General features: G+C 39.8%; 2 protein-coding genes across 6 annotated transcripts in view; one reads left to right on the forward strand and one right to left on the reverse strand.

The window, feature by feature from the left end:
- Window positions 1-776: 776 nt before the first annotated feature.
- On the forward strand, window positions 777-4,385 carry KLHL34 (kelch like family member 34). Its single transcript, XM_023199074.2, has one exon. It carries the CDS (start codon window positions 1,312-1,314, stop codon window positions 3,244-3,246), a length of 1,935 nt encoding a protein of 644 aa, XP_023054842.1. The 5' UTR covers window positions 777-1,311; the 3' UTR covers window positions 3,247-4,385.
- Window positions 4,386-4,399: 14 nt separating this feature from the next.
- The window catches only part of CNKSR2 (connector enhancer of kinase suppressor of Ras 2), a 294,707-nt gene continuing 276,671 nt past the window's right edge, over window positions 4,400-22,435 (reverse strand). For 4 of the 5 annotated variants that reach the window (XM_023199069.1, XM_023199070.1, XM_023199072.1 and 1 more), the window contains 2 exons: window positions 9,999-10,195; window positions 4,400-6,766 (listed from right to left, as the gene is read on the reverse strand). In XM_023199069.1, coding sequence (XP_023054837.1) covers window positions 6,551-6,766; window positions 9,999-10,195 — 413 coding nt within the window. In that variant the 3' untranslated portion in view covers window positions 4,400-6,550. Of the gene's footprint in view, window positions 6,767-9,998; window positions 10,196-17,083; window positions 17,426-22,435 lie in introns of those variants that run through there. The other variant, XM_023199073.1, reaches the window with a different exon arrangement.

Consider the following 22,435-nt stretch of genomic DNA (forward strand, 5'->3'; position numbering starts at 1 on the left):
CCAAGAATAGGAAGGGAAAAGTCAGGTGAGGTCTGGGAAAGGGCGTGGGAACAAAGGTGAAATGAGCCAGCCTGGGAGACGCGAGCTGCCTCAGGAAGGGCTCAGAGTAGGCCCAGCATCTCGCAAGGGTGAGTCCAGGTGAGGGACATGTTACCTAGCGCCGCTGGCGGGGAGCCTGGGATTCGCCCGGGCGTGGTTCCCGCCAGTGCCTTCTCATCGCGCAGCGGCCTACTGGGTGTCAGCGCGCAAAGTCGCAGCTTAATCCTCGCTCCCGCTGGATTAATTAGGGCCTCTTTAAAGCAGAAAGTTGAGCCAGGGCTTCTTTCCCAGACACAGGGGCACCGGGAGGTCGACACTCCTCCTGCCCAGCCGGGCGCCCCTCCGCGGACACTACCGGGTCGAGGGGCTCCCGCGACTCGTGCCTCTCCAGTGAACTCCGGCTCCCGCAACCCCAGCCGGGTTCCTGGGACCCTCTGGTGACACTGGTGGCCAGTAGGGTCACTGGAGTCAAGCCCTTGGCCAGGGCTGCTTCACCCGTGCCCATGCCCTCGGTTCGCGGCCAGCAGTCAGGGCGCGGGGCGGGGCGCGCCCGAGAGGCCGAGGCGGCGCGCTATTCCTGTCACGGTGAGCTACCGGCATGTTATGTGCGGCGCCCAATCACGCCTTTGACCCGCCGCTCTGACCTGCGCCCTCCCCTCCCTAATCCCCTAGGCTTTCAGTTGATCCTCCGCGCGGAACAAGCTCACCACCCCCCCTACTGCCCGGTAACCAGTTGTCCCCGGCCTTTGCGGGTGCCCGCAGAACCTGTCCTCCTCGTCCACCCCCGAGAGGTCAGAGTCCTTGCCCTGCACTCCCGGGACGCCGCGTCTGCGCCGTCGGAAATCCAGCACCCCCGGAGTCCACCGCAGCTCGGTTCTTCCAGGTGATGGTGTGCGGCCACCGCCGCCCCTGGCGTGCAGGTGTGGGCTCTCCACATTGGGCCGGGGAGGGGACTTTGGGCAACGCGCTGGAAGCCTCCACAGTCGTGGAAACCAAGCCCCACACTCCCCGGAAGCCTCAGAATTCCGCGCCCTCCGTTACTAGGGGCCTCCGAAAACCGTTTCCAGACTGGATTTGCTCTGAGAGGGGCACTGGGCGATCTGCAGGTCTGCATGAAGGAGCCCTGGGCTTTAAACTGAGCAGGCAGAAATGGGCCTCTGCTAGGAGCTCCGTGGCTTACGCGGGGGTCCCGGGAGTGTCGTGCCCCGGGATGCCTCCGGCCCTGCCCAGCAGGCCTCTGGTCCCGCCAGGCTGCTTCCAGCCCTGGGCAGAATGAGTTACTTCCTGTCTTACTGCAAAGCTCATGGCGGCGCGCTGCTCACCGGCTACCAGGCCCTGCGCGCCGAGGGCTTTCTATGCGACGTGACACTGGAGACCGAGGGCAGCGAATTCCCGGCGCACAGGTCGCTCCTGGCGTGCTCCAGTGACTACTTCAGGGCCCTGTTCAAGAGCCACACTCAGGAATCCCGGGCGCGCGTGATCCACCTGCACGTGCCATCGGCAGCCGGCCTGCAGCGCTTGCTGGACTTCATCTACACTGCCTGGCTGTCGCTTTCCATGGACACTGTAGAGGACACTCTGGAGGCCGCCAGCTACCTGCAAGTCACCGAGGCCCTGGGGCTCTGTGGGCGCTACCTGGAGCGCCAGCTGGCTCCAGAGAACTGCTGCTTCGCCGCCAACGTGGCGTCGCGCTTTGGCCTGGTTCACACGCTGGACGCGGCCGAGCGCTGCATCGTGCGCCACTTGCGGGAACTGCTGGCGCGGGGCGCGGGCCCCGCGGGACTGCTGGAGCTCAACCCTACATCGCTAAGGGCTGTATTGGGTGCCCCCGACGTGGCGCGGGTGCCCGAGGCCCGGCTGCTGGGCTTGGCGTTAGCTTGGCTGCGGCAGGAGCCCACTACTGAGCGCCTGGCATACTGTACAGAGTTGCTGGAGCATGTCCGCTTTGGCCTGGTTCCCGCCGACGTACTGCGGCGCGTGTACTCGGGCTCCGGCCTCGTGCTGCCCGCCCGGGTCAAGGGCCTCATCATCCAGGCCCTCAACTACCACACGACGCCCTCCCGCCAGCCACTCATGCAGGGCGAGCAGACCAGCATCCGGAGCCCCCAGACTCGAATCTTGTTGGTGGGGGGGCGCAGGGCACGGGAGGTGGTGATTGAGGAGGTCGTGGCCCCGCAGAGGCCAGCTAGGGGCCGGGTCGCCGCCCCAGAGCCCGAAGAGGAAGAGGAAGAGTTGGAGGAAGAGGAGGAGGAGGAGGAGTGGGAACTCACCCAGAACGTGGTGGCCTTCGATGTGTACAATCACCGCTGGCGCAGCCTCACGCAGCTACCCACACCACTGCTGGGGCACAGCGTGTGCACCGCGGGCAACTTCTTGTTTGTTCTGGGTGGGGAGAGCCCTTCAGGCAGTGTAACCTCTCCCCTGGCCGACAGCCCGCGGGTAGTCACGGCCGAAGTGCACCGTTACGACCCGCGCTTCCACGCTTGGACGGAGGTGCCCGCCATGAGGGAAGCGCGGGCCCACTTCTGGTGTGGCGCGGTGGGAGAGAGGCTCCTGGCTGTCGGGGGCCTGGGCGCGGGCGGTGAGGCGCTGGCCTCGGTGGAGATGTACGACCTGCGTCGGGACCGCTGGACGGCAGCTGGGGCACTACCGCGGGCTCTGCACGGTCACGCGGGGGCCGTCGGGGACCGCGGTGTTGTGTACATCTCAGGGGGCAAGGCAGGGAGAGGCGAGGGCGGAGCGAGCAGCCTCCGGGACTTATACGTCCTGGGCCCTGAGGAGCAGGCTTGGAGCAAGAGGGCACCCATGGGGACCGCACGTTTCGGGCACCACATGGCAGTGCTGCGCGGCGCTGTGTTTGCTTTTCTGGGGCGATACGAGCCCTTCTCTGAGATCGAGCGCTACGATCCCGGCGCCGACCAGTGGACTCGGTTGCGGCCGCTACCCTACGACCGCTTCTGCTATGGGCTGGCCGTGGTCGAGGAGACAGCGTTGCTGCTGGGCGGCCTCAAGTGGCGGGACTCGCGCCAGGTGCCTACCCGCAACGTGGTGGGCTACGACCTTGACCTGGACCGTTGGGAGGACATCGGCTGCGCGTTGCCCTGGGCCTGGAGTGGCCTGCAGTGCGCAGTGCTGCAGCTGGCCGAGGGTGGGGACGAGGAGAGGGAAGGAGAGACTGGAGAGGCGGTAGATTTAGTGCTGGGCTGAATGGGTCAGTCCAGTTTCCTTCCGCAATGGAGGAGAAAGTAGCGCTTGGCTAGTCTTACAGAGCAACGGATGGGCTTTTTCTAAAAAAGGGACTCTGGGAGCAGAGTGGCTTCTGAAGGTTAACAGGCAAACAAGGCCTTGAACAAAGAGAAACATTTCTCCTTGAGCTAAGAATGGGAGACAGGGGTGTTCAAATAGAAGGCTATATGAATCAACTTCAGTGAGCTGGTGAAATAAAATTTTTAGAAAGGCTCACGCAAGGCTAGAAAAGGACTTTCACAAATAAAATATGACCTTATTTTCCCTCTTACAGCTAAAGTGTTTCCCTAGGTGCAAAACAGTGATTACTTATGTGCCAAAAAAGAAGAAAAAGGCCAAAAAATGTACCACAGGAAGTTTATACAAAACTCAGAAAATTGTTGGTTATAAAGGCTGTAATTAAGTCCTAGGAGATGGCATTATCTGAATAAATAGTGAAAGGAGAGTGCCTTGGTTAAATACCATGAAATTGTAAGGGGAACTATGATTTTATGATCCGGAGCCATGGTTACAGTTCTGCTCTGATGGTTTGATATAAATATGGAACTGAGAGGGGAAAAAAATCTCTAAGCACTTTTTTTTTCCTCTAGAAAGTATCCTAAAATTTTTCTGTCACCGGTGTCACCCTAGGCTGCTTTTGCCCTGACTTTAGACAGCTCACTGGTTTTAAGTCACATTTCATCAACCTTTAGCCATAATAATCAGGCTCCTCTGGTTAAGTGGAATGTCTAACCAAAACAAAACAAAAACTGATTTATTTCATACTCTTAAATGTTCATTCTGCAGACATACTGTAGATTATATTTGTAAAAAATAATTAAGTTTTGGTGGTTACCCCCACTTCCCCCAAAAGAATCACAGAGAAAGGAAAGAGGAATAGGTAAAGTTTTAAAGTTTGTGTCAGGTAAATGGGAAACCAGCTTGATTTTTCAGGGTCTTAGATAAGATACTTGTATATACTGAACAGGTGCTGCTTTTGGCTTGTATCACCAATGAGGGAGCAAAGTTAGAACTCAAAACTGGGGTGGGGGGTAGTGACTGTATAATTAGGTCACAAAGAAATGTGGTAAGGACTTTGCATGAATAAAGTAGGTGCTTTATAAGGATTCATTAAGAGCTGAATTTATTTGACTTCAGTTTACAGTACTGCCTCTCTCCTAGATTTGAAACGAATGCAATAAAATGTACAGATATTATATAGTGTTAAAAGGTCTCTTTCATGCTAGGCTAGCCACGAGTCTTGTCAAATTCATTAGTTTAATTTTTACCATTTAAAACAACAGAGCTGACTTTACAAAAGTAAAAGCTGCTTAGTAGCAACAGAGCTAGTCTTCCCATCAACTGCTTGCTGTTTACAGGCCACAACCTGGCCACTGTAAACACGACACATCCATCAGGTACATATATTTTTAAGTGAACATACACATTTGGTCTAGTAAACATCAATAAGTCTAAACACCTGTAACAAGCACACTTCATTTTAGGACAAGAGGTTTTTTGTTTTTTGTTTTTTTTTTACATATACAAAATCCCACAAATTTAATGTGCGTCAATATCCATGCAGTAAATAAATGTTTTTACAAATAGAGTTCTTTGTAAATGATAAAAATATTACACTGGACCCAAAATTCCATACAAACATTAATACATGATTTCTCATCCATTTTGACTAAATATAGGATTACTGAAAATGTGCTGTAGAAAGGCCACTCTCCTGTACAGTTGTGCAAAGTCTGCAAAACGATAGTGATTCAATGGTGGTTTCAAAAGCAAAGAAAAAGATCCCCGCTGTGGAGTTTTTACTTTCTCCTCTACAGCAAAAATATTCACTGGCATATATCTGAACTCTTAAAGATGAAAGTACATTCACTGAGCTGTACAGGCAACAGTATAAAGCTGATTAGAAGTAGATTTTAGGATATAGAATAGTAAAGGAGGTTCCCTTTCTCCTCCTGAAAAAAACAGCAAATTGTGACTTGTACGTTATGCAGCCAGACACTAAAAAGCAGCACAGTCATTTTCATGCTGTGATCACTTTCAAAAACAAGACGCTTATAAATGGAAATATATGAAGAGGACTTTTTCTTAACTTCATCCACTCTACAGAACAATTCATGAAGCTAGGAAAAAACCCTCTATATTGTTTCTCTCATAATTCGATGTGACATCTCTCCGAATGACCATCACCCACTTGCTCCTTAGTAGGGAAGTACATTTTTATTTTTCAGTGTTGTTTTTATAACACACATCAGCCTGTAACTAAACATATTGTACTTCCCTGCCTGAAGTATAATTACATAAGTTTAATTAGTGGACTAGGGGAAAATTGGAAACTAAGTGGAAAGTTGATTCATTTCAGTTTATACCTTGTTGTCTTTTAAGAGTTGGAGTTTAAAAACATGAGTTTGGGCTGAAATTTATATATATATAGCTGTTAGCTGCCTTTCTGGGTGTGTTAAGTCAGTTTTTAAAAATCCCCTCTCAAATTCTTCTGTACACAATCAGCATCTCATCACTACAAAAATAAAGGAAGATTTAAACCAAGAAAATAAAGCAGCTCTATCTTCAATTTTGGTCTTAGTTACAAAAACATCTTACAAAGCTTTGCCCTGATACACCAAGTGTTCTCATAGATTTGGAATAATATTTCCATTAACTAGCTTTCACAAGTTAATAGACTATTAAGACGAATATTAGATACCTGAACTTTTCTTATGTCAATGCTCTTCTATTTTGCTTAGCTCTTGTATGTGCATCTACATTTCACAAAAATAAAACTACAGCATTAAACTTTGTGCAATGTTTAAGAAAATTCTTAGAACATTTTAATAAATATAAAAAAGGTTTAAATTCTTTCCCACCCACAAGGATGTCTGCACCTGAAAAAATGTGATTTACTTTTGAAGACTTGTTTATATAAAATTAACTTAAAGGGAGAAAAGATGACCATAGATAGAAAACTGCCTTTTGTGGTTTTACTACTTGAAGACCACCTGTATTTAGAATTGTTTGCAAAAGTTAATTTTAAGTCATTAAAGACAGTTGATTTTGCACATGGTAAACATAAGCTGAGCACTGATTGCATATAAAATATACAAATGCTCATTAAAGATAGTGGTATTGTGACCATATATGGTTTGTTTCATATAGTTTGGTAACATTAAAGTATAGCTTGTCAAGTGTTCCACACATTGATATAAAAAACTACCTTATATATGTGTTCAGAGTACCAGCAGGTACTAGATAGCCTGAAGGCAGAATACATTTAGACATGCGTTTCAATGTATGAATGTGTGTGTGTTAGAGAGGAAGTGATTACATCTACTTCAGAAGAAATACTCAGTGGGTCATTTGAGGTGGTATTTTGACAGATATCCAAGAAAAGGTCGAGGTACATCTGCTTCCATTGTTGGAATTCTTTAGATGTCAAATCTGGATTGTCTAGGACTTTATCGATAATGGCTACTTCCCCTTCTCTGGCCTGAAAAGAAAAAGGAGTCAACAATTAAGACAGGGACAAAGTTTTATTCAAGTTTAAAATAAAAAGTTAATAGGCAAAACATTTAAGAAGCCCATAAGAGATGGCTTTGGATACTCACACCCACCCAGTTCTTTAGACTCACGTCCTAAGTGTACTTTTTTCTACACCCGAGGAATGCCTCCTTTTGCCCACTGTGTGGTTTGCTTTTTCTCTTTGCCTGTCCTTTTGGCATGCACTCAGAAAAGTTTTCTTCCTCATTTATGCCCCTTTACTACTCCATCACTGCCACTGAGTACATTTGTCATATTCTGTTTCTTGAGTTACTTTTGCATGTGTTCTATCTCTCCTGCTTTATGGTAAGCTTCTCATATTTGAAAGAGACTGAGCATGGCCCCCTTGTTACCATAAATACATAATTCTTGCTGTGTAAATGCTATGGCTCCCTTTCTGTAGCACTGGGGGCCTGTAAGGGAGAATGGCTCTCCCTTCCATGTTGGAAGCTGGGTCTCAGCTGAAGACTAAGCTTCATTTTGGTATAACTCACCAAGTTAAAACTATCACCTGGGAAAGACGAAAATTTCCCAGGTGGAAGGTGGGATGGAGAAGTAGGGGTTAAGACAATCTGAGCAGCTCAGTCCTGCCTTTTAGGGACTCAAGCAAAGCTCAGGGAAGTGTAGAAAATGTTCTGCAGGAAGTAAGGCACACACCTCTGGGCCAGCCAGAGTTGGGAGGCAAAGAGAACAGCAAGGTGCTTAAGAAGTTGGTCTGGCCTCACAGACCAGAATATGGAAGAGGGCTGGGACTGAGGATGTTGTGAGTTGCCTGTGTGGGATCTGAGATCTGTGCTTGGTGAGGGGGACTGTTAAAATTCCAGGAACTAGACACATCCAGGGTTGCTTGGCCAGCTGTCCTTCCCTAATGAAGGAATCCATTCCCTATAAATTTTCCATGCCAAAAAGCATACGGTTCTGTAGTTCACTTGTACCAATGAGGGGCATTTTTTAAACAGTGACTTTTCATTATCTTTCTTGGCCCCAGAGAATCGAGTGGAGCATTCATGTACCTGGTGATTCATCAATACTTAGTGAACTGAACATTGGCAGTAGCCACATATTTTGTCACTGGAAGAAAATACCTTGGGGGACTCTACAGAGCATAAAAAACAGGGAAAAGGGGCTGTGAGATAGAAGAAGAGAAACAGGTCTTTAAGATTCATGAATCTAACCTGCTTCAAAATGCCTGCCTGCCTTCTAAACCAGGCAGTTTAGAACTGAATGGCGGAAGTGGAGATGCTCTATAAGGTGGGAGGGTGATAATATCTTTGAAGTAGGATTAGTCACTGGAACTATTCTTACGACTATTATAGCACTCTAAAAATTCTGCTCTTCCCAAAAGTCCATTAAATTGTCCCCTGGATTTGCAGTAGTATTTGCATGACTACCAATTAAAAGCTAATGGAGTCTGAAAACTTTGCTGCTTGCTAACTGAAATTCTTTCAAGTCATTTTCTAGTTTGTCTGTCTTTTTGGTACTCACCTATATTTCAAAATTACAAAACCTCAGCAGCATGCTATGGATCTGAAATATTTCCCAAAGGAGTCCTTTGACCTTTTGTTTCCTGAAATTACTACAGCAATACTGTGATCGTTCTTTTCTGTTTTTTTTTTTTTTTTTTTTTTTTAATTATACTTTAGTTCTGGGATACGTGTGCAGAACGTGCATGTTTGTTACACACGTATACATGTGCCATGGTGGTTTGCTGCACCCATCAACCCGTCATCTACATTAGGTATTTCTCCTAAAGCTATCCCTCCCCTAGCCCCCCACCCCCCGACAGGCCCCAGTGTGTGATATTCCACTCCCTCTGTCCATGTGTTCTCACTGTTCAACTCCCACTTATGAGTGAGAACATGTAGTGTTTGGTTTTCTGTTCTTGTGTTAGTTTGCTGAGGATGATAGTTTCTAGCTTCATCCATGTCCCTGCAAAGGACATGAACTCATCCTTTTTTATGGCTGCATAGTATTCCATGGTGTATATGTGCCACATTTTCTTTATCCAGTCTATCATTGATGGGCATTTGGGTTGGTTCCAAGCCTTTGCTATTGTGAACAGTGCCACAATAAACATACATGTACATGTGTCTTTATAGTAGAATGATTTATAATCCTTTGGGTATATACTCAGTAATGGGACTGCTGGGTCAAATGGTATTTCTGGTTCTAAATCCTTGAGGAATCGCCACACTGTCTTCCACAATGGTTGAACTAATTTACATTCCCACCAACAGTGTAAAAGCGTTCCTATTTCTCCACCTCCTCTCTAGCATCTGTTTTTTTCCTGACTTTTTAATGATCACCATTCTAACTGGCATGAGATGGTATCTCATTGTGGTTTTGATTTGCATTTCTCTAATGGCCAGTGATGATGAGCTTTTTTTCATGTTTGTTGGCTGCATAAATGTCTTCTGTTTTTGTTTTTTAAGGGCACAGGGCCTGCTCAGGTGGCTTGTGTGGTGGGCCCTCTCCTTCAATCTCCCACACATACTCCCCCAAACACGGTGAGCAGGGCTCGCTTGTCGGCCTCCTTTTCCAACTTCCTGCCTCTCTGCTCTCCTTTCCTCACCACCTCCTCCCCAACCTGGAGGCATATAATAAGGAGACTGGAGGCAATGTAAACACTTACGGAAATGTATAATAGGAGGGTAACATGTAAGTTGGGAACTGATAGCGTAAACAGAATGATTATACAATTTCTACATGGAACACAAATCACCATGGCTTCACCCCAAATGCACTGTAGTTCATGCAGGAAACAATCATGAAATATCTCAAACTCTTTTAGCACCCACTATTGCATTCTGCATGCATGCTGTGTTCTTTTAATAATGCTAATAATTATACCACATGGTATTTTTATCTTAGAAAATCTATAGACTGAGGAATAACACCAGCCCTGCCTTTTTAGAAAACAATTTAAATCACATCCTGTTTTCTCCTAGAACTGAGTAAAATGACATTTAATCAGTGCTTTGAGACATTAATGAAAAGTTAAGATGATCTCCTCTTTACCAATATACTTATTATGACATAGAAACAGCTAAGCTTCAGGTTCTTACTGCTTACCTCTTCTTCTCCCCAGCCCCCAATTTGTATTTCTTAACCTACAGTATCTGGTAATCCACTTTAGGAATGAATCTCTTCAAAGAAATTTGTCCTTCCATTTCTTGTCTTACCTTTAAAGTGCTTTTGAGAATTCTCAGCCTGTGTAGTTTTTCATTCATTACAGGATCATTACATCTTTTTATAAATGATAGCTTGTATTCCATCTTGGTTGAAATACGATGTTCTCCTAGTGGTGACAGACTGGCCTGCTCCAGTGCCCTGTATAAATCTTGCAATGAGTCTCCTAACTTTTCTTCTCTACTTTCACCTGCAATGTCCAAAAAAACAAAAAAAAAAAAAGAGAGACAGAGAGAGAAATGAATTCATTGCAATAAAGTTATTTGACACACTGAAAATTTATTAAAATATCAAAACTATCTGAAAAACAGGATAATGAATGACTATGAAAACACTATTATATTAAAAAACAACAACAAAAACCCACAGCTGCTAGTTATATTGGGTAACGTTAGCTACAGATAGCTAATTGTTTTTGATTAACCAAATATACTCTTGATAGCAAATTGCCATATATATCTTGAGTCTAGCAAGTTCAAAGAATTAGAATACAAAAGGTACACAACATGGAAACAATCCTGCACATTATCTTTTAAAATATTAATGAATATCCTTTATCATTATGCTGATAAGCATAGAAATGCTGATTAATAGAGCTTGCCTGGTTTAGCAATACCAAATGGACTGATTTTTACATTTTTCCAGATTTCATAAGATTGAATGGCATTCAATGGAGCATGTTTGATTATAAAAATCTTCCAATTGTGCCATAGAGGATTATTAGGTTTCATGTGACTGCCATAGTAATGCCTTGTATATTGTAAATATAGTAACTGATCATAAAGTATCAATATTCTAATTAAAATGAAATATGGGAATATGTTTATATGCAAATATGGCATGTGCTAAGAGAAGATACTTCGTAAGACCTGAGGAGAAAATACTCCAGTTAAATATTTTTGAGAAAAAAATGAGAGACTGGCTCAATAAGGATCTTAGACATAGTTGAATGAATAAAACTTCCATCTTGTTTTTTAATTCCCTGAACACTAATGTCATATCTTTCTCAACAATGATAAACAAAGATGAACTAGGATTTTGCTTGGAGTGGCAGATTGGAGTAGGGCTATATCATCTTTTTTAAAATAGATAGCCAGATTCATATTTAAGTAATTATATTGGCCCAAAGAGTAAATATGGAATGTTGTTCATTCCACAATGGTCCATGTGAATATTTTAGGCTTTCTGACATAGTTTAAAAAAAAATTCCTTAATTGGTAATGATGCCATTTAATATTTAGATGCGCCAGGCAGCAGGGTAAATGCTTAATCTTTATGATCTCATTTAATCCTCACAACAATACTAAGAGCAGATCTATTTGATCTTCATTTATAGCAGGGCAGTATCTTGCTCAAAGTCACACTTAGTATAAGTGATGGAGCTAGAATTCCATGTGGGCAGTCTGACCCCAGAATCCACAATTTTAACAAGAATTCTATACTGCCAATTTTTTCAGTTGTCTTTTGAAATGCGTATTTAGCAGTAGATGCCAACAAATGTGAGACTCCCTTAAAATGCAGCATTCAAAAAAAATTTTTAAATGACTGTATGTAAAATTGTCAACAATGCCCAAAATGTACAGTACCTTAACCTAAAAAGATAATTTTAGGATTAAAAAGTAGGTTTATTTAAATTCCGCATTCAACTTTTGGCTCTGCTACTGAAGTTAACAACTAATGGTAGGTATAGTCATTGAGTCCTTCTATTAGAAAATTCTTTGTTATCATCAGCACATGCTATCACTAAGTCTTCTGTGATAAATTTTAACCTCTTAACCATATATCTAAGTTAGAACTATAATCTAAAAACACAAAAATCTCTTTAAATAACAGCTTTTAAATTCTCTGTTGGCCCATCACTGAATATATTCGACACCTAGAGGATTTTGAGGGATGGGGGATGGAAGACTGTAAAAAGGAGAAACTGCTTTGTGGGTTACGAACGAAATGGAATCAAGATAGGGAATCCTAACTGAGAATGATTTGGAATGAGGAAGGCACAAAATCAGATGATCATTTAGAATAACTAAATGGAATTGTAAAAACACGGACACATTTAAACAGCATAAGTCTATTTCAGAAAATCATAGGCCAGGAAAGATCCCTGAGGAATTATATAGTAGTTATTGCATTCTTTTTTTTCCTCAAGGCAATACTGCATGTAAAACCAGACGTAATTTCATAGAGTAGAGGGTGGGGTCGAAAATGGGAGGCCTAACAGATGTGAATTATAGTAGTTAAGGTATCAGGTGGCCTAATGTATTATTAGTTTTTTGGTTCTAGAAAGAAGGTGAAGGAAAAAGGGATTCAGATTTTAGTTTTAGGATTTAAGGGAGGCAGAAGTATTTTTACACAGTAATTTTTATTTTAAAAGAACCTTCTTCCATATTACCTAACACTGTAGAAGGGTGTATATATTTTGTTTACAAAAATTTTGACCCAGTTTTCCCTCAGTTCTTAAAGCTTGTGAAATACTGGGGCAGATGACTGATTTTATAAAATTTCAATGTAGTTTTACTTTAAGAAGGATGAATGAAGATTCAATATATAAAATGACATACATAGGTATTAAACAATAAAAACTGAAAGTTTCTCCCCCTTCTTGCTCTTATGGGGGAGAAAAGCATTCAATCAAAAGACAACATAATTCTACAAAGAATCTGGTTTGACAGCTGTAAAAAGAATTGAGTGTGAATTTATCTCTGGGCAGCACACTTGAACAAGCAATCACAATGAGACGGAACACAGAAACATTTCCAAGTATAGTAATGGGATAGTGTGGCTCCTATCTAAGTAAGCCACCCCCTACCCCCATCCCCTACACATCATACACACACACTACACAAGACACAGTAGTGGGATGAGTAAGGACGAGGGACTGAGATGCCAGGCTACCACAAAATGCCACCAATTACTTAACATTTTAAGACTAGACAAAGAGTCTTTTTATTTTCAAAAGGGGGGCTTGGTGAGGGGCAGAGTCACATTATAAATCTGATTCACTGTGCTCAACAGTCAAAACAACACAGAACTCAACATTCAAGACAAAAACAGACCTTTATTTTCTTTTATAATTTTCAATTGGTTTCCTTGATTTTTCTCAGATGAATACCAATTAAGTCAATTGGGGCTACTGTTGCAACTGAAAATATGAAAGCACCTTTATTTTCTTCTCTTTTTGCCCTCTTCTTCATCTCCTTCTCACTTCTCTTCAGGCTTCTCTCTTTTTTCAACCCTTGCTTTTTCTTCCTTTAGAAGAGGCTTGCTTTGGAAGAGGAGGCAAGCACTTGGTGAGGTCTGCTTCCTGATTGATTTTCTTTCAATGTGCCAGTACAGCCATTGGAACACTGGCTGAAAACCAGCTCTTTTGCAATTTGAATGAATGTTTTCTGAAAGTTGGCAAAGTGTAGAGACCACATTCAAATCACAGGACATATATAGGAACCTTCTGTGATTCCTAATGAGGAACTGTATCACGCTATAATGGAATTTTAATCTGTATCTAATTTATTCAGGAAATCTGGGCCTAAGCAGAAATAAATTTCCCCCAAAATTATATTTACGTTTACAACATGTAAATTAGTCCTGTGTCAGATTACATACTTTTGAATTCCAATTTTACTGAAGCAAAGAGTGCATATAAAATTTTCTTTCCTACATAAAATTTCATTGATTGATGGATTTGAGTATCATAATTAAGTTATTGATGAATTAACTTGTATTCTGTGCCGAGGGAGGGTCATTTATGGCTGTGTCATACTTGACAGGGTTTGAAAGAAGATCCTCTTTATTGTCCCTTTTATATTCTGCTCCACTATGAAATATTGTGAATCTAGGAATGTAGTGAGCATCATTATTTGTCTTTTTCAGGTTGCCTATGACCTCTAGGTAGTAAGTGATAAATGAAAGCTCAAAGAAAAGAACAGCTAACGAAAAATACCAGTTTGTTGGAATCTCTTGCAAATTGCTTATTAGAAGATAATAATGCATTTCTCAAATACCAAAAAGTCTTTGGTTGACGTATTTCTTACATTCAGGCTCAGTGGTTTCCAAACTTTTTCTGATTGCACACTCTTATTAGTTAAAACACTTCTGTTTTATAGAATAGAAACTTATATACATGTATTACTCTATAGTAATAAATAGATGTTATAAAACATACACAAAAAGAAATTCAAAAGGATGAGAGATAAAACCCAAGGAAAAATTCCAATGTTTTTTCTTCCTGTACCTTAATGGACCCTTGTGTGCCCTACTTCAGAGACTTAGACTGTGACTTTTCCATGAGTAGAATTTGTCCCACTCATATTTACATTTCCCATTCTTCTACCTGGCACAGTGCCTCATGCAGCCCAACACATTCAAACAGAGTGATGGTTTTCTTTACTTTATATATGAACTACTCCAAAGAGCGTTCCGTAACAGGTGACTGTGTAATTATTAAGACAGTCTACTGTATAATATTGTTCATGAAACTTGGCAACCTAAAATTTTACTCTAGTATCCTCCCCATTTCCCCATCCCTGCAATGACAATGTTGAAGGAGCATAAAAAATGAAAACAAAACAAATAAGTAAATCAGTTGGGTTCCTGAGGAATGAAATCAATGATGGATAATGAGTTCTGTACATATTTCAGAAGGGATCTGTGATCTTGTAAAATTGGACAATGATATCCTTGTGGAAACAGTTGTTCCTTCTGCAATACAGCTGTGTAATGAGCCCAGAAGGTTGGGAAAGACTAAATCACAAATGGGAGAGAAGACTGGACATAGTCAGATTTGAGAGACATTCATTCTTGTACAGCTGCAGAGTGCTTTAAGGCTTCCAGGCTAATGATATCAAGTATGTGAAACACTATTCTTGTCACAAAAGGTAATTAACATTTGCATTGAGAACACCCAAATATTTTCTATGAATATGAATTTACTAGCAAACCATAATGAATAACTTATTTATATGTAAGGTGACAAAATTTTAATGGACTTAATGTCTTTGGAGGTTTTATGATGAGGATGATTAAGTATTCAGGGGTTTATACTATAATTTGAATGTTTGTAATTAAATACTAGCTCTCTTAATTTGTGCTTTTATATAAGTCAATCAGCTATGCCTACCATTATAAAACTGGGTTTGGGGAAGGCAGTTTGTTATATCAGAAAAAAACATAAGATTTTAAAGATTTTAAAAGCTGGCTTTTAGTCCTCCCTCTGTAATCAACTAATTGTTTCATATTTAGGGGTTATTTATTTTCTTTTAGGCAAAGTAACAATACACAAACATTACTATTGGGCAATACTTTCTCTGAGGAAAGAAATCTATTTTAGTGAGAAAAAAACCCTTCTCTTAAAAGAACAGTTTGAGTGACTCCACCAGCATTTGCTAAATGTATTTTTAAAGAACATGTAAAGCCCATCCTTGTAAGAATGATAATGTGCTTCACTGAAATCAAGTACTGGTGTCTGTCAATTCCTTCCTTACAACACAAAATCTTGCTCCATAAAGATGTGACAAAAGAGATAGAGCTAAAGTTTATTCTATACTTCTTTCTCTGAACATGTAATTTCTGCTAAATTATGCAGTTTAATGATAAAAATACATGATAGTGGTTGAATTTTCAGGGCACTATGGTATTTACGACAGGTAGTTCAGATGGCAAAATCTTGGTGTCCTTAGTATTGATTTATTGCCTCAAAGAAGGGAAGGTTCTTTGAAGGACAATCAAAAATATAAATGACAGTTTAGGTTTACCCACAGAATTTAAAAAATTTAACCACTAGGAATATGGAAGTCAAAGTGCTAGCTCTCAGGCAGGAATTCATAAAGGATACAGTTTAAAACCAAAGCTAAGAGATGATTATTTTTGAAAATTAATGTGGAGTCACTATATTCCTTAATGAAAAAAACCAAATTCTCTAGATCACAAAATTTTACTTGACTTAAACAGGGAGAATGACCCAAGACAATCCCATAAATATTAAATGCCAATAAAATGCATTTTGATGGATTTCCATATACCAGAACCATCATTATATAGATATAAAAAAAAAAAAACACATTAAAATGGTTAGAGCACAGAGGCAATTGTAAGGCAGATCAATGTGATTTTATTCACAGAAACAATTCCATTTGTGAGAAAGAAGCACTGATTACTTCTTTTTAGAAAGATATTTACTATCAGGCATACTTAGCAAATTATTTAGCTATCTGAAAAGATCTGATACCAATTGGTCATATTTTTATTTTTAAGTAATTTATATTTTTACAGGTATTCACATTATGCAATACCACACACTGCGGTGACAGGAAGAAAAAAACATTTCAAAATACAGTGTTAAATTATCTGTTCATTGCACAGTATGAAATATCCATTAATTAGCATTAAAATTATTACAGTGTATCTTATCCAACTAAAGGAAACTTCACATCCACTACAGAAGAAAAATAAGCAATACTGATTGAGCCATAGGGGACCCAGTTACATAGTATTAAATAATATCTGAAGCTAGTTTGAAAGACATCCAGACAAAATACTTTTTCAAAAATGAAACCCACAGCCTACAGATTCGAAATATTTTACAGAAAAGAATAGCTCATGCCTGCCCTAAGAGGCAACACCGCTTGTGTACAAGTGCCAAGAAATAAGGAGAAAGTTAGGATTTTAGCTGAAGATTCTATAATAAAGCCTGACATGAAAAATTTTCTTCATTAATGTCACCGAAAGCAGTCTCTGTGTTGCACCTGAATACACTTTATAATAGAATAAACATATTAAGTTTCAAAGCAAATTGTGTATACCTTGCCGTAATAGATTACACTTAATTTAGTACAATACAGCACGTCAAGTTTTAAAAATGCAAAATACACTTAATACATAATTTGCTTTCTCTGCTTTGCCTTAAAGAGGCCACCAAAGAGTCCATTAAACAGCCAGAATTTTCTAGTTATTGAAGCTGATCCCTCTCTTTTCCTGGTGTCAGGAGAACACAACTGAGGTGTCACCACACAGAGCCCTTTCCCAGTTAAGACCCTTTCCCCTTCTGTTCTCCCATAGAAACCGCAGTTTTCTGTTACTGTGCTCCATCTTGATTGGCTTTGATCTTATGCTAGTCCCAATGTAGAAAGCTCGCATTCTTCTTAAGAGTGGCCTGCCCCTCTTATATCCCTTTGGGAGGCCCCCAATCCAAAACACTTGATGATCTAAGCTTTATACAAGTCTGTTTTCTGTTATAAACAGCAAGGACGAGGCCATTTTAGTTGCTTGCAAGAGGTTGATGTTGAGTCTGCGCCGTACCGACTCTCTCCGATCTAAATTCTCTAAACATTAGCTTATCAATCTGTGAGTCCAATGGGTTGAGTGCCAACAGAAGTGGATCCGATTTGGCATGGAGAGGTTCTACCAACTCTCGCAGTGTATTAGCCTAATATGATAAAGCAGTGATACAATATGATGAAAGACCTGCGAGTGCCATTATTTCCAAAGCATATTAGTATTTGTATTAGAAATACCATCATGCAATACCCATGAAGAGAAAGTAGAAAAATATGGCTAGAATTGCATATGGTTTTAATACAATGTCTTTCTGTTGGCATGCAAGTCTACTTGGCCATAAATGGGACACTTTTTGCTTTAAACTTGGTTGTTTGGAAATGTTAATCTCCCAAATATAAACAATAACACACAGTGCAGAAAAATCTTTTCCCACCACTATACTTGTATATGTCTATAATTTTAATCAGAATAGTTTATGTTAAAATGTTCTCCATATACATGTAAAATTACCATTTCTTTTGAGAAAATTAGAATTATTTCTATACTAATCTTTCCTCAAATTCATCCAATTAAGAAGCATGAAGAAAACCTTTCTAGTCTTCTGACCAGAAGGGTATTTAATTAACCTGATATATATGCTACTATGTCTAATCAGTGAGACAGTGGAATAGCCTAGCTAGTATTGCTCCGATGAGGAGGCCGCATGCTTAACAATGCAAAATGCCAAGAAATGAAAAGCTAAAATAGAGTGAATGTGATGAAAGGGTGACTTTACACCTGAGCATAAGTCACATGCCAAGGAGTTAAGAAACTGGAAGAGATGGATATTTCTGAATGACCTGAGAAACTAACAACAATTTGGATAAAATAAACTGTACTCTCTTTTAGGTCATTTTATTTTGGATCTTGAGGAATCTAATAAATATTGTCAGCAGGAACAAACCAGCAATATTTTAAATCTCTAGCCTAGTGCAGATTTTTATCTGCAACATCCTGTAGTATCTTTTGAGTTATATTGAGAAAAGAAGAAACAAGTTGGGAGAGAGAATAGAGAAAGCATGTTGTCATTATGTCCTCCCTTAGAAAATGGGGAGGGACACATCTTGCCTATAACACTGATATCTAGCAAACAAGATATAGCATAGTTCAGAAATCAGCAGAACTAATTTTTGTCTGTAATATTATACTCTTTTTGCAGAAATGGGGGTTGGAACTGAATAATCTTCATATATAGGTCAAATGAAACAAAACACAATACTTCAGTTTTTAGAATATTATAATACTGGAATGCTAGCTTTAGCTTCTACCACTTTGTTTCACAAGGTCATGGAATTTCACACAGCAAAATCAGAAGGAATCCAACCTTGGGCACAAGGTCATTTCTAAGTTTAAACTGTTCTTCATTTATCTAAGCAATTCAAACATTTTGTAGTTATTTTGAACCCATCTATGGTTTTCCCAGAGATAAGGTTACGTGAACCTTTTAATTTCTAGTACACATTCCCTTAATGCCCACTTAACTCATACTAAACTGAACTAGAGCCCTGGTAAGTCACAATTGCTGAATTCTATTGCAAGAGACTGGAAACATCTCCTCAGTTTAGCTCCTACAGGATGGTGGAGGGAGAAGTACTATTTCAAAATGGCTACAACTAGTTACCAGTTAGGGTATGTTAGCATAAGAGAAGATAACTCCCTAGGGCAAGGTATCTCTTCAACTACTAGTGGTAACAGTACCAGTGGTTAGTGAATCTCAGGGTGGAGGTGCTTGTTAAACACAGATTTCTGGGCCCTACACCTCATCTATTGAATCAGAATTTCTGGGTATGGAACTCAGGAATCTGCATTTTAAACAAGCAATCCAGGTGATTCTTGTGCCCACTGCAGTTTGAGACCTCTTGCTTTAGGTCAATCACATTGGCTAGGGCTGGCTGGAGTAACACCAATTTTTGCACTGCATATACAAGTAGTTTCTAAGTCAGAAGCCCTGAGTTCAGGGACTTCACATAGAGCATTTTATTTTTAATCCCATCACCAGTCTGACACTGTATGACACAGCTTAAACAATTTCAGGATTTGTGCTGAGGAATCTGATGGAAGTATCTTTGTCTACTGAGATTATGGCAAAATGAAAGAGGCCTTGGTAAATTTTAAATAATTTTTTTAGAGCTATACTTTTTATGTAGTGTTAAATACTGCCTATTTATATTTGAGGCAAACAAACAACTACAAAGGCACTCCTACACTCAACTCCACTATATGTCTTGGCATATGCATTATGAATCTGAAGTATAAGTGTACTGGCGAGCCATGTGGGTCAGAAGCAAGTACACAAAGGGCTGCCCATATATGGCTAATCTAGATGAAATCTCCAAAACACAAAAACCTACTTCATGATACTGCCCTTCTATCTTGGACTTCTGTGAATCTCATGTTTATGTGTCTTTAACTTTTTACAAGTCCCATTCTGATTCTCAACACTCTTTCCTTTTCTCTCCCTTTAGGTTTTCACTGGGCTTTTTCTTTTTTTGTGTTCAATTCCCAATTACTAGCCTTCTCCTTTGTAGTGGACAACTTCATTTATCCTGATACAAATAGTTAAAACAGTCAAACCAGTTAAAATTATTATACAGACTAATTTTATTCCTCTTTTCTAAAAGAGCAAATGGAAATTGCATGTTTTTTAGAAAAAGGCATGTTGGGCACAGCGGCTCATGCCTGTAATCCCAGCACTTTGGGAGGCCAAGACAGGAGGATCACTTGAGGCCAGCAGTTTGAGACCAGCCTGGGCAACATAGTGAGACCCCATCTCTATGGAAAAAACAATAGAAGGCAGAAAAAACATAAATTATATAACTCTTGATTATTTTGTTTTCTTTTGGATGATATAAAAATATTCCCTACTGCTGCTGTTAAAATAAACTTCACTATTTACCAAGCTTTTAGCCAATTACATTTTGAAATGACAGAAACATATCTATGCTACCACAAAGAAAATCAGTAATGCTTCTGTTTGGCATATTATTTAGTAAATATTTATTAAGCTTCTACTCATCACTGAAACTTCGAATTGTGAGGCCACCACCTTAGGTTAAGAAGAAACAGATCTTGTTTCCCTGTTACTATACTGGAGATCTGAATGATGAACCCAGATGTAATGCCATGTTGAATCATGTGTAGAATGACTTATTCCAGTGAGACTCCATGTCCATGCAAGTTCCTTGAGACACAGATTGAATTTGCATAGGAAATCTTGAGGAGGATGTTTCTTTCTCTTTTTGCTTTATGAATTTTAACACTGCCCCAAATAAAATCCCAAATAATAAGCAGAAATAGAATTCTGGAAACATAAGTTTTTAGAAATATAATCTGGCTTCTATTAGTGACCTGCTAAAAATAGCTGATGATACTTAAATCAAATGCCTGAGGAGGATTAGATTATAGAGGGGATAAGTAAGGGTAGAGGTACGAACATCTTCAAGAAAATGATTAAGGCTGAATATAAAACAGGTGAAAAGAAATATTTTCTTTAATGGATGGAAGAGAAGAAAATATTTTAAAATGGAAGTATTTAAGCCAGATGAGCACTTACAAAGATTCCTAATTCTGTTTGAGTACTAAGACAGAACTCGGTTCCATTTTACTCAGTTCCATAATCAGCATGCTTGAGGGCAAATTGAAGGGCAAAGTCAAAGACTACTTGTCTTAAGCTATTTGTGGATAACAAAGGCCATCAATAGCAGATATTCAAGTCTATCAAGAGTAACACAATTCTACTCCTGGGAGAGTAGAATTGTTTTGTGTTTATTTTGAAAAATTTAAGTTTTTCTTTTTCAAAAACAAGGATATCTAACACCATGAAATGATAGTGATAATTACTTTTCTCTATGTAAGTATTGGAGAGAGTGGGCTCATACCTTGGCTCAGAATGTTCAGACCAAAACAGAGACTTGTTAATTGTGGTTTGAATATTATCTGTACAAATTTTGAGGGCCTATTTTCTCATAAAAGGTTAACTTCAAAAAGACAGGATATTAAAGATTTTGTTTATTTTTTAATACCATAGGGAGGAGTTGGGAAATATTTTTATTTTATGAATGTGAAGCAAAATTTTCATGATAAAGTATTATTTTTCTAAATAAAGTGGTAAGTAGTAAAAGATAATATAGTTTGTGTTTATACTTACAGCACTTAAGGAGTTCTTTAATTCACAGTTCCAGGTAAAATAAAATATTTGATGAACCTAAGCCATAGGCAAAACAGGTAAGAAAATACTGTTTCCAGATAATTTGAGTGTTCCTCTAAATTCCCAAATCACAATTCCATCCTATGTGTATAAATCACAAGACATGGAGTATTTCCTTATGAAAATAGTATTTCATCTTAATGTATCTACTGTTATATTATGGTCTTAGAGTGCCATTTATGACTTAATTACTTATCCATGGGTCTATCATATATGCTGACTTTCTACAATCTGCATTAAAAACCCCTATCTGAAATTAAGGCAGATCTAAAGTACCCTTTAAATGAAGTTTATACAAAACATCTGAAGACATCTTTCACATTTAATAGTTACAAAAGTACTTAACATGTTATTTTAATTTACAACCAGTTTATTTTCAATGAAGTGTCTATAGATATTTCAGGAAAATGTACTATGGAAATTTGACACATGATACTGTCATTGCAAATGTCGCCATTCAGATTTTAAAATGGAAAATGGGAATAATTAATTTTTATAGAAATATATTGTTCAGTAAAGGTTTAATGGGTGCCTATGGGTGTACATATATATATACTATATCAAATGTTAGGAATAAATATACAAAGATGACAGTTTCACCTCAAAACGATTATGATATAGTTGTATACCTCCTTCCCACTTCTATCTTAAAATTTGATAGTTAAGAATTATCTACTTTATTTGACTTAATATTTGACTCCTCCATCATACTCCATCCATATTTTTAAATATTTCAGGAGATGTTATTTTGAGGTTATTAATAAAAGAATCACGTTAAACTCCAATGAGACAACTTTAGTAAAAATAACCATTCCTGGGTAAGGTTTTCTTTCAGCAATGTAGGTGGACAGCAAGCTATTGGCAGGTTGGGTTGCTTTTGAAATCCATTTTATGATGAATAATGACTTAATT

The sequence above is a fragment of the Piliocolobus tephrosceles genome, chromosome Y (genome assembly GCF_002776525.5).
Source record: "Piliocolobus tephrosceles isolate RC106 chromosome Y, ASM277652v3, whole genome shotgun sequence".
In the NCBI taxonomy this organism is placed as follows: Eukaryota; Metazoa; Chordata; class Mammalia; order Primates; family Cercopithecidae; genus Piliocolobus; species Piliocolobus tephrosceles.